At 32.0% G+C, this 12448-nt stretch overlaps 1 protein-coding gene across 2 annotated transcripts in view; it reads right to left on the bottom strand.

Annotated features, from left to right (window-relative positions):
* Positions 1 to 12448, bottom strand: part of LOC106719639 — a 73760-nt gene that overhangs the window by 2574 nt on the left and 58738 nt on the right. For both annotated transcript variants that reach the window (XM_014514015.2, XM_014514016.2), the window contains one exon: positions 11539 to 11665. In XM_014514015.2, the coding sequence (XP_014369501.1) occupies positions 11539 to 11665 (127 nt within the window). The remainder of the gene's footprint in view (positions 1 to 11538; positions 11666 to 12448) is intronic.

Below are 12448 nucleotides of genomic sequence, written 5' to 3' on the forward strand. Positions count from 1 at the left end.
AATTAACATTAAAAGAAATAAAAATGCATCGGCCGCAGGCGTCGGGGACATAAATTCGTTATAATTTCAATACTCTCCTAGTATTTGAAAGTGATAATACCGCTTACAGTTATACGGTTTCAGATTTCTTGACCTATTTATCCTTTTAATACATTCCGATGGATATCAAACTGAATATAAGCGATTACTGCATACTCTTAAAGTAATTTAAACAATCGCTACCAGATAACGAAGTGAAAAGTGTAGTTTTGAATTCTCTTAGTGCTATCGTAGAAAACTTGTTTTCAAACCGAAATCTATCTTCAATCTTATGATATTTATTGGTTCTTATTACATCATAATAATGCTGTAGTGTACACAAAAAGAAACATTCATTTTAGACTAAATTTAATATTAGAATTAGCATTGGATGAGTATGAAACTCTACTTCCAGATACTATTATCATTAATGACGTAAATTGTATTACAGCTGATAAATGTTAACATGTGGAAACAGACCTTCGCATGTTACAAGCGTAAATAATGTACTAACGAGTCACAATGTCTCCAATTACGTGTGTGTCGAGTAAACAATTTTTTAAATTTACGTAAATAGAGTTCTTTGTTTCTCTTCATATTGTTAAAGCCGTTGTCAGTTCATATCAGAACAAAAAGGACAGCGATAAGGTGACATGTTTTAACAATGTTTATTACTTAATCCTTGTAAAATTAGATCGAGAACCGACATTAACTGACGTTTTTTTTTTAAATAATACTAAACTTTTATTTTATTATGAAACAACTACAAGTTTTACAATATACGAGGTCTTATTGTATTTCAACAACTAGGCCTAGCCTAGTTACTAGGCTACAACACGTCAATGTAAACTTTACTATCTTCAAAAAGTAAAAGTTGTATAAGTAAATAAACGTAAAGGTCAACGATTCTCATGGGACATTTCTCTCGAAACAAGCAGACATACATTGCTCAACCCAACGTAATAGACAGAGGCTAATTTTTGAAATGAAGTAATCTCGTACTAAAGAGGTAAACATTTCGTCTTTGAGAGTAGCCGCTTGTTTAATTTTCTTTCTTTATTTTTCTTTGCGACGCATGATTCAGGTTCATCATATTTTACTGAACTAGTCTGTTTTTAATTAATGTTTTTGTTGAATTAATCGAAAATAAGTAATAATAAAAACGAAAGAAGTCTAAAGAGTTCTTTTGCTAATCGCGATGACCTTGAGATATGTTGAATTTTGAAAAGATATTATAGGTCAAAGAAATTTCGTTGTAAATACAATACGCGTTCTAAAAGTCAGTTTACAAGTTATCGATTCTCTATTTGTCTTAATATTACTGAATAGAACAATACATTTTGTAACTGTAAAGCTATTTGTTTCCTCCATGAATGACCACTTTCCATTGGAATTTTGTGCAAAACAAGAATGTTTAGCAATTCTCACAATTCACATTATTTCACCCTTTCAACGTCTAGTTCGTTACGGTTTCCCCTGTGTCTCCGGAAACTGGGCTCTGAATGACCGTTATGTTACCTTTGGCTTCCTCTGTCAAAATACTTGTAACAAAACATATTATTATCTTTGTTTCTTTTGAGGAGAATGAGAGAGACGTCGACATGTCTTTTACGAATATTTAAGGCAGTTGAAACCTACGGTTATGTCAACACATTAGTTAACTACTTGTACCTTTTAGTATAAAAGTTTTAGTGCACTGTTTTAGCATGGCCCAAGGGACAGCTTAATAAAAGTTTTTGTCCAATTTAAGATTGAACCAACAACAGAGCTGGTGCGGCTTGTGAAGCTGCTGAAAAAGCTAAAGCTAGCAAATACAGGGGTCTAGGCTCCGAATATGAATTTGTCCCATTCGGTGTCGAGACCCTTGGTCCGTGGGGTCCTAGCGCTAGCAGACTTTTTAAGGAAATAGCAAAAAGATTAGTCGACATCACAGAAAACCGAAGAACTGGCAGCTACCTCATATAAAGAATTAGTCTAGCTATTCAGAGGGGGAACGCTGCCAGTATCTTCGGAACCTTGCCTAAAGGGACTTTTTTAATGATACATTTTAGTTTTTATATTATTTAAGGTTCTTTATTCATTTGTTTTCTTGTAAATGTCAATGTCATGTAATTTATTTTAAAAACTGTTAATGTAAGAATACACGTAACTATTTAAGATTGAAATTATCTGCATAGAGTAATTTATTACGATCAAATTCAAGTTGTATGAACTTGTTTAGTTTAACCACATATAAGTTTAGAGAAGTCCAGTGGGCGTTCGTAGCAGTCAATGACCGGCTATCACTGATGATAATGGACTATCGATGTAATCTTGTATTTTACCTGCATTTTCATTTAAACTGCCGTGTCGCTTTGTAGGTCGAGTTGTCTATTGATTTGTAGTTCAAAAGTAAATATTTAATTTACGCATTTCCTTGTCTCAAGTGTGTCAAATGAAACTGTTTAAGTATTACGAACTAAAAAAAAAAAGATAAGAAAAAAGTGACGCATCTTGGTCTGTATGTTTACTTAAAATTAATACAATATTTTATTTATTGCTGTTTACTTTTAATGGCTTTAAAATTAACTAAATCAACTATTAAAATTAATTTACCTCATCATGATATTTTGAAAACATTTTTATGAACTCGTTTATCTATCCGAGTAGAATAATAATTTTATCAATTGCGTCCTTGTAGGTCGGTAGAAAGACACAAATATGTTAATCTTGAAACAATTTTTTACGTAATTCGTGTCGTCTCAGGCAAAGAATTGTGCTATAGAATGCATCAAATTAAATTAATAAATTCCTATATAATTATAATTATTAAAAAAAAAAACATTGTCATCATTCTCAATATTAAAAAATATATATTTTTGTAGATGAGTTTCGACAGTGGAAACCCACGGTCGAGTTATGTATGGGTTTCTGTAGCGGTTCAGTTAATGATTTACACTACGGGGTAGACAGCAGTACCTGAAGATAGACATTATTAGGACACCTTTGTCAGGTCGTAGGCAAGTCGAGCCACAATGTCTCGTACATATTTCGAGTAAACATTTTATGTAATAGAACATTTTTTATCTTTCTCGTGATTATATTGTAATAAAATACGATGATAACGTATCTGTGTTTTATCTTACTTTTTTCTTCATCTACAGAATTATACATTAACTGAACAAGTTTTGTCATTTGAGTATTAATTGTTTTTGCACCGCATTATATAGCAGAAAACTTAGTTTCGACATCTAATGCCATGTATATAGGTAATATTTTGCACTAGTTAAGAGAGACCTTGGTATGGTGGACAGGCATAAAAATATAAATTATGCATTGGCTTAAGTTATTCGCTAACCTAAGAGCTTTCTAACGATACTGAATTTTTTCAAATCACATCAGTAGTTCTTCAATTTTCCCGGAAAATTTTTTTTTTCTTTATTAATGATGACAACGCGATTCCAAATTTAAAAAAGGGCGTAAGAATAACAAACTTATATTAGCGCAGTAATCTCTGGTCTAATAAACGGATCTCTAGTAATGTAGATATAAAGCCGAATGTTAGTCCACAAGGCGGCACAGATGTAGATTTGCCTTAAAGCACGTCTCTACCTTAAGATTAAGGGATTGTGGTGGCGTCTAATCCAGTTGGATACAGCCGCTGCGGTAGGTAGGTATTTGTCGGGAATCCTGACTCGAATTCCGAAACGCTTCCTTAATAGCATACTTCAATGTTAGTTTCCATTATATTATGACGTCATTTGTACTTTACGTTACGATAACCTTTGTCTCAAAATCTATTTAAATTTTATGATACAAAATATGATGTTAAATGAGTGACATTTGACCTTTGTTATATAGTTTTTGTTTATTTTTTTAAATAGCAACTGCGATTATTAAAAAAATTACGAGTACATACAAGTACCTATGTAATTTTTTATTTATAAAAAGAAATTACTCCTGTGTTATATCTTGTTTTCTATTTAATGTTTTAGTTGTATTCATATAAGACAAACTACTCAATTTACATATCAAAACATCTTACACGAAACTTTAAGAATATAAAAAAACGTATAACTTGTACAATAGCGACAGTCTATAATGTCATCTCATAAAAGAATATAACACATTGAATGGGACGTTTAAATTTAAATTACATTGTCATGGTAAATTAACTGTGGTAATTTAAATGAAAACATAACACGGTATCGTTGACGTGTGATAACGGACACGAACATTTTCACAGCTAGCGCCTCCCTGGTAACAGGATGCGCCTAGTCTCATATTGTAAACAAGGATTTGTCTTGAGTTTTGGGGTAATCCAGAAAGTAGTTGTCCGTATCCACAAGGACTAATTCTTTCCTTATTAAAGTGTACATATCCACAAATGAAATGTAATTGTAAGGGTCTAACCATAAAAAGTTGGTAAACAGTGTTGGTTCCAATTACATTTATATTTATACATATGTCAATCCTTTAGCGCACGCAGATATTAGACATTAACAGAAATCATGAGTATTAAAGTATGAGTGCGTGAGACAAATAAATAACAAATTATACCGAAGCAGTTTAGTTTTTAAAAAAGTTTAGTTGAGAAAAAGTAAAGAAAAGTAAACATACAAAAAAGGTTGCGCTATGCGCACTGGCCACTCAACCCCGGGGCCGGTGTTGCCGCAACAATTATCAATTAGCCATCAAAAAGTTTGTTTTATTTACGATTATATTGTACGTCTAGAAATTGGAACTACACTAAAATGATTATCATTCCATGAGTTCATATCTGGTGCTACTGGTTTTGAACCTATCAAAATAAATATTGTTATTCTGGAAAACGTGTGATATATATTTAATCATTTTTAATTACATTTAACTTAGAATTTATGTCACATACAACTTCGGTTATTAGTCAACAAGATAATTCTACCTAATATTAGATTAACGTCGTAAATCAATATTTATAATAGATTTGTAAGCAGACATATTTTAACTATATTACGATAAAGGGCTTAATCGATTTCTTATATCTACGTAACGATACGACTTAGGTTGTTCACCTAAGAGCCTAAGAGACACAAATATGTTACGGTCTCTGGGAAATAAAGGTCAAATCGACCTCATTTATTAGTGACTTCGTAAAATCTAGTGTAACATAAAATTTAACATTTCAACTGTATATGTAAAAAAAAGATTACTTCTGTATTTTTATATGAATATATTAAGGATGGGAAGGGGAAGTGGATTTGGCGGAAGAGAGGACGCATAATAAGGAGAAATATCCTCTTTCTGTGCGTCCCCTTCTCCGTTGATTAAAGGTAGGCAACGCATCTGCATTTGGGGATGTCTATGGGCAACGGTCGCCTCACCATTGCGGCGAATTCAGATGGCCGTTTGCTCGTTTGCTATCTTTTGATATAAAATTCGAAAAATAATTTTATTAAATAAAATGCTACTGCATGTATTCCATAATAGTGTACCAGTGTTATTATTATGAAGCATACCTCAACATACATTTATACGATCAATTACATTGCTTGTATGGCGAGTGGATATAAATATGTTTTGTAATTCAAACCGCCAATGAATAATATACAACATGAAAGGTTTGCCATGTGACAAATTGTCGAAAGATTAATATGTATCAAACAGGCAACCACGCATGCTACGTATTGGCAGAGAGAAATTATTGGGAGGAGACCTCGTATATAAAAACAGCTTTATCGGAATTGTCTACGTAATTGAATTCTTAATAAACACAACCATAAATATATGAGCACCGTTACACAGACATCTATATGTAATATGTATATGTACATAAGTACACGAAAGTTAGTAATCGTTGGTTTCTGAGACATCTTGTTATCTCTGTTTTGTCAAAGATAATGAAAGGGGTGGCGATATGTTGTATACAGGTATTTTGGTATCAGAAACCAACGATTAATTTAGTTGATTATTCACCATTATTGGTAATATGAGTAAATGTTTGAAGTTGTCATAAAAATATTTAAAAAAAGTAAATCGGAATTCGAACCGAATTCGTTATTTAAATACGAGTAGTAATAAGATATAAACTTCTTTTAATAAAAATATATTTATAAATTGATCTTAATTAAAAATAATTAAATTTCGTTAGGTCGTAAAAATATATTCTTCACAAAGGCGCCTTAGAGCTTTAAGCAAACTCATAAAGTAAATATTTTCGGCCCGAGCATTAAGCTTGCTCCTTTATATTTCATTTTTATATTAAAGACCTAAATTAATTTACTTGTGGCAAAATTTTATAAAATAATGTTAAGAAATCTAAAACAAAAATATGGACAACTAAAATTGCTATTACGTAAGTCTTAGACGTCTTACGTCTTTGGCTAAAATAATGCAAAAACTTAGTTTATCTATATTGGTATGCTAAACTTGGGAAACGTGTATAGTAAATATGTATTCGCCCGTTGGTCGAAATTAGACCATAATTCAAAATCAAATATATTTTTAGTTTATTAGAAAAAATCTTTATTCACTTTATCAACAATATCTTTAACTATGTCTAATTTCACGTCCCTGTTTGCGCAATTTCCTTAAAAAGTGGTACGAAATTATCTCTTCACGAACAAAATGATCTCTATTTATCATGAAAATAATCAAAAATTCCAAACTCTTGACTAAATTTGTCATTTTCAAGTATAGCTTTTAAGTTGTAGTGGAAAATTTATGTGTTTGAATTTGTTGGCAATATCGCGTGTCCTAAAGCTCACATATCAAGTGTTAAGGTTACTGTCAATAGTTAAATTACCAAGCAATATGATATTGTCGAGCGGCTGGTCTACTTACGCGACCACATTTGCAATATCACCGTGTGGCATTGACACTAATACCGTACGCAGTGACATCCAACATCTGAACTTATTGTGCGTTATGTTAGAAATATAAACATATTATTACGACGGTTATATTCGCCATTTTGTGCAAAGCAAAGCGAAGCGTAATGTCATTAACACAGAGACACTAAAACAAAACAAAATTTTTATCACATATTGAGTTTGTCTTATAATCCGTTTGCTAAATGCTAGCCTCAGGACTTTGCTTTGCTTTGCTTTCACGGTGTACTACGTACTACGATAATATCTAGTATCTACATAAACGCGAATGTAGAAAGTAAAGACTGATTGTGAATTTCGTTGACAAATCAAATTATAAAGACTCCGTTCTGTTCACAATTCTAGTTTATAATACGTCTAACTTGATAATAAAGTAACGAAGTTTACAATTTGTTGTTGACATATACGTAGAAAAGTTTGTCGTACCTACTAAAAGTAGATAAATTGTTCGCATCGTAATCAGTTTGACACCGAACACTTGACCAGTTTCGAGAATCTAGACGTAAGGAGAGCAGGTGAAATTCTCATGAACCTAGATAGTGTCGATATTGTATCAATACATCTAGTAACACAGTTCATTGTAAAAGCTAATCTATTTCTTAAGACATAAAGACTGAAGGAATCGAAAATGTGTTATCATACGATTGAGTAAGAAGTTGTCACAGAATTTGGGTCAAATATTTTGATATTGAAGTGCCGACTTCACAAAAGATAAACAATCATTTTGTCTCGGTTTTTTTTCTCTAGTACAAACAAGGCTTCTTTATACATTCAATAATTTATTTAGCAAGACATCGTTTAGAATATTTTAGAGTATTACAATCTCGAAACCAGTCTATTAAAACTTCAGAGTATTTTATTTAAATCCGAAGACTTGAATGAAATCCCAAAATGTTAATGTTGAAATTAAAGTAAAAATCTCTCCACGAAACGTTCAACAGAGAACTAAATCAATAAATAACTGAAAAATAAAAGCGTGTTAAGAAACGATTTCAGTAACTACAGTTATAAATAATGTTGTTATAATCGAAATTCACGGATACAAAGTAAGCTGTTTGGTAAACATGAAACGTTTTATTTTTTTTCATTCGCGACATCGGAATTGGAAACAGCCAGCGAGGACCACCCAACGTGCAATTGTTATAAACATATGCCGTAATAAAAGCAATTATTTTACAGATAGGTTATCTATGTTTGCGTTTAGATTTCGTTTTCAATGAATTTTGATTGATACTTCGTCTACAAAATATAAACATTGACATCATTACAGTTCTTCGACATTGATAATGGCGTTTTTTAACTGAACGATACATTTCGGATATTACTTATTATTTACAATTTAAAATTTTATCTTTATGATTTTGTCATTTCTTGGACCTTGGATGCTGGAATCTAGGTGTACCTATCCCGTTTTGAAAAAAAAAATGTTGTGGTTATGTCCCGTTTTCCCAATGAGTCGATTAATTACCTAACGAGAAACACCCTGGAATCTCAGGTATGTAATTCAAATTTGAAACTTTATGTTGAATAAATATTTCTCTGTCGCACGCTAAGAGGAAATTCTTTACACAACAGCTTTATTACCTTCACTAAGTACTCCACCCACAAACAGCAATTAACAAACCAAACACGCTATCTCTAAGAGCTAGTTAGCAACAAACATAAATACAAACCAAGCAATTATTGCAAGAAGCCAAACAAAACCTTTTTTTAGTCGATGTCGGAGCATCCGTCGAGTGCCATCAAACCGTACAATAAACATCTTCAAAATCTATTCCCAATTCGTTTAATATAAAAGAAATTATTAACACGTTCGTACAAAAAACCTCTCTCTATAAACAATCAGATAGGTGGAATTCGAAAAAGAAATCGATTTTGCGGCAAACGATTTACTTTCTCAAGGCACGCAATTACGTTATTTTAGTTTTTACTGGATTATAAAACGTTAATGAGGGTGCCCGCTTGTGTGCGGTAGTTTTTTGCGCATTTGGTCTTTATGGGTCTTTTATCATAACATTTCATTAAAGTATAACAACTTAATTTGGGAAGGCGCCTTACCGCCTACGTCGATTGATTTCATACAAATTATGATTCACCGCATTCTTTTTTAAGAACACCCTAAATGAGTCTTCAAACATTCTTAAAAATAAAATGTTATATCCCTACATTAGCAAGTTGAAATTTACAATTTTCATAAATTAAATTGAATATCACTAATTGCATTGTAAAATAAGATTTAATAGATAAAACAAATACATACATACCTACTGATAATTTACATTTTTTGTTAGCTTTTTTTAATCAATATTAGTGTATTCAAATTTTAGTTGGTACAGTGAAAGTTTATTAATACTCATCTTCTACGATCAAAATTAAGTTACAATCGCCTCAAGGCATCAACACTAGGTAAGTATTATTTTTTCCATCTAACTCAGTGCGAGTTATTAAATTTCTTTATCAGTGCGTTCATATCTAATTTTAATTAAAAAGAGTCACATATTTTATGCGATATTCGGCAGTAGGCGGTGCAATGTGTCTGGTGAGATAGACTCAACTAAGATAATTAGAACTATTTACGCTGTAACTTTGCTTGAATGGAGTTGGATAATTAGAGGTCAATATATACTGGTGATGCAATATTAAATCGTTAAATTTAATATTGCTCGTATTTTGTTTTATTGCTCCACACTTGGAGCGTCAAGTGGTCGTTTTCCACGTACCGATTCTATTCAAATTCTCACGCGATTATCGATCGTATTGTTTAATCGAATAATGAATCAAATTCATTTGTTTATTCACGCTTTAATAATTACACGAATTGAGTTAGCGTTGTACACGTGTCTGTCATGAATACCTTTTTGCTGTTAAGTTATTATTTATTAATCTATAATTTTTTTTATTGGCACCCATTCATAAAATTTAGACAGTTTTATAATCAAATGTTTCAATACAGGTTTTTTGGCGAAGGACCAATAAATAAAAAAAGGAATCTCCGTTCCATTATGTTGTAGGAATTCTTCACGATCTTAAAAATACTTTTACATGCTTGAACTCTTTATACAAATGGATAAGAACAATTCCTTGGCAAGTCTACAGTTGTCTCTGGAGAAAGTGCATTACGAAATTGGGTATTAATTACTAAAGGTTTCACTTTGATTATGCTTGCCTTCGATCGCAATAGAAAGAAAAACTTATGTAATAAGTTGACATCGCTCTCATCTGCCTGCATGCAAGTCGTCCGGTGGCGCGTTACGAAATGTCCGATGTAATATTACTAACAAATAAATCATGCTAATATTAAATTTATTAACGTGTCCAAGTGCTGATGGATTGCGATCTTTATTAGGTCAGCTGCGCTTGTTGGGTGTAATGCGAACTCCACAATCTGACGCGGCATTTTGACTTACGCGACGTAATTAATAATTATAATCTAAATAAGCGATTTTGAATTTTATAACATTACTATAAGTACTAATTTACAGCAATCTATTAGCTCGTAGTATTTTAAAATACGTAAATTATATAATAGAAATTATAACAATGAATTGTTTGTCACAGGAGTGGGGAACAATTGCGTTAAAATTATGTGAAGTACATACATTAAAACGATGAAGCATTTATTTAATTTTGATTCAACTACGTAATTTTATTGTGTTTCAAGAATCAGAATCGATATCGGCGTTGCTTCGCGTAGCACTATTACATAAAGATTCGCGATAATCTATAAGTAAACATTTAACGTCTGTATCCGCACTAAATAACTAAAGGTGAAAGTACTTTTTATTTGAACAGTTGATCGTGTTAAAAAACGCTCGCTCTTACGTCAAATGTAGTCTTTAAACTCTGCCTTGGAATTCAAAACATAAAAGTAATTTTACCATTAGCTGTCTGGAAGATTAGTGAAAATTGTCATTACATTTTGTATTTAATTTTATCTATACTATTCAAATATAATTGATTCACGCATAAATTACTCAAAAGCTACAATCATCTTTTTTTATTTAAACATTGAAATAGACATGATTGATGATAATAGAATTAAATAATATTTTTTTACTTCACCTTGAGTTAAGTTCAGGCTAATATTAATTCTCTAATTATGTGTTTGTATTTGATCTTTCAGGTATTTAAATCAATTTAAAAACAATAAAAGTGTCGATGGAATCGACTCTACAGCGACCACAATCGTGGGTCAGGAATCTAAACTTATTCCTGCGTGGTGACTGTTCGCTTACTATATTGCACGCAGGGCTTTACCTGTTGCAGTGGCTGGCCATTGACCCTTGCAGTATTGACATATTCCTATAGTTCCTCACGTCTGGCTCTACCTGCCAACATGATTATAGTAAGCCCTACTCTACTATGCCGTGTTACCTTGCCAACGCGGAGGGTTGATACTAACGCTTGAATATAGCCATGTTTTGTTGTTGTATGAAGAAATACTTTTGAGTTAAGCAGTTTAAAAAGTATAAACTACGCTTTAGAGTATTGTTACAATTTCCAGCTACTACAATTTAACTTGTTTTGTAAAAATTCTGTAGAAATTCCTGGTATAATTACTTTGTCGAAGAATAACGCAACAAAAGTCTCGAGTCGATCTCTGACCGAAAAGGAAAAGTAAAGCTTGCATAATGCTGCGAATAAATGAAGTGTTGACATTAATAGTACTTACGATGGTCGTTTCCATCGGAGCGGGCCATGACGGTGCCGTTGGGGAACACGTTGACGTACATATGCGAGCACTGGTTGTAGAGACGAACCGACCGGACCATCGATGGCACCGCACCGCAGATCACCACCTGTAACAATGTTGCACGTATTACAATGAGACACTTTTCGTCTCATCTATACCTATCATATTTCCTTAGCGATTTTTTACGCGGCTGTACCTTCAAAGTCGTACGTTGCAAATTTATCAACGCATCGCTATGTCATTCAGTGGTACTTGCTTGTTCTACCATACCCAAATTTTAGAAGCATATATAATAACACTATATCTTACTATATCTCGCTTATATTATACATGCAAATATTTAGATGGATGGATGTATGTTTAAAGGTATCTCCAGAACAGCTGTATGGATCTCGATAAAATTTACCATAGAGGTAGAACATAGTCTGGAAGAAGGCATAATTTTTTTTTGTAATGCCGCGCGGACGGAGTCCCGGGCGACAACTAGTGTCAAGTAAAAAAGAAATACGAATCGAATTTCACTCACTCGTTCTATAAAATCGATTTATTCATCTATGGTATCACAACGTAAGTTCCATGTTTCTTATAAAGAATTCAACAAAGTAACTTTTTACTTGGTGTTATTTGATAAAATCACAAAATAATTGAAAATAAATGTATATATTATTAAGTAATAAATAAATCAATATTTATGCATTTCAACTTGTATCGAATTGAATATTAATCTAGTAATATGAATATTTTATTGTTACAATTTTATGAAATGCATGTACTGTGTCGATTAAAGATAATTTAACAATACGTATTATTATTATTACATCTCCAATAATATACACATTTTAAAAATTAGCTATAGTTAGTATGATGTCCGTATTAAAATTATTGTACC

Source organism: Papilio machaon, chromosome 11 (assembly GCF_912999745.1).
Source record: "Papilio machaon chromosome 11, ilPapMach1.1, whole genome shotgun sequence".
NCBI classification, from domain to species: domain Eukaryota; kingdom Metazoa; phylum Arthropoda; class Insecta; order Lepidoptera; family Papilionidae; genus Papilio; species Papilio machaon.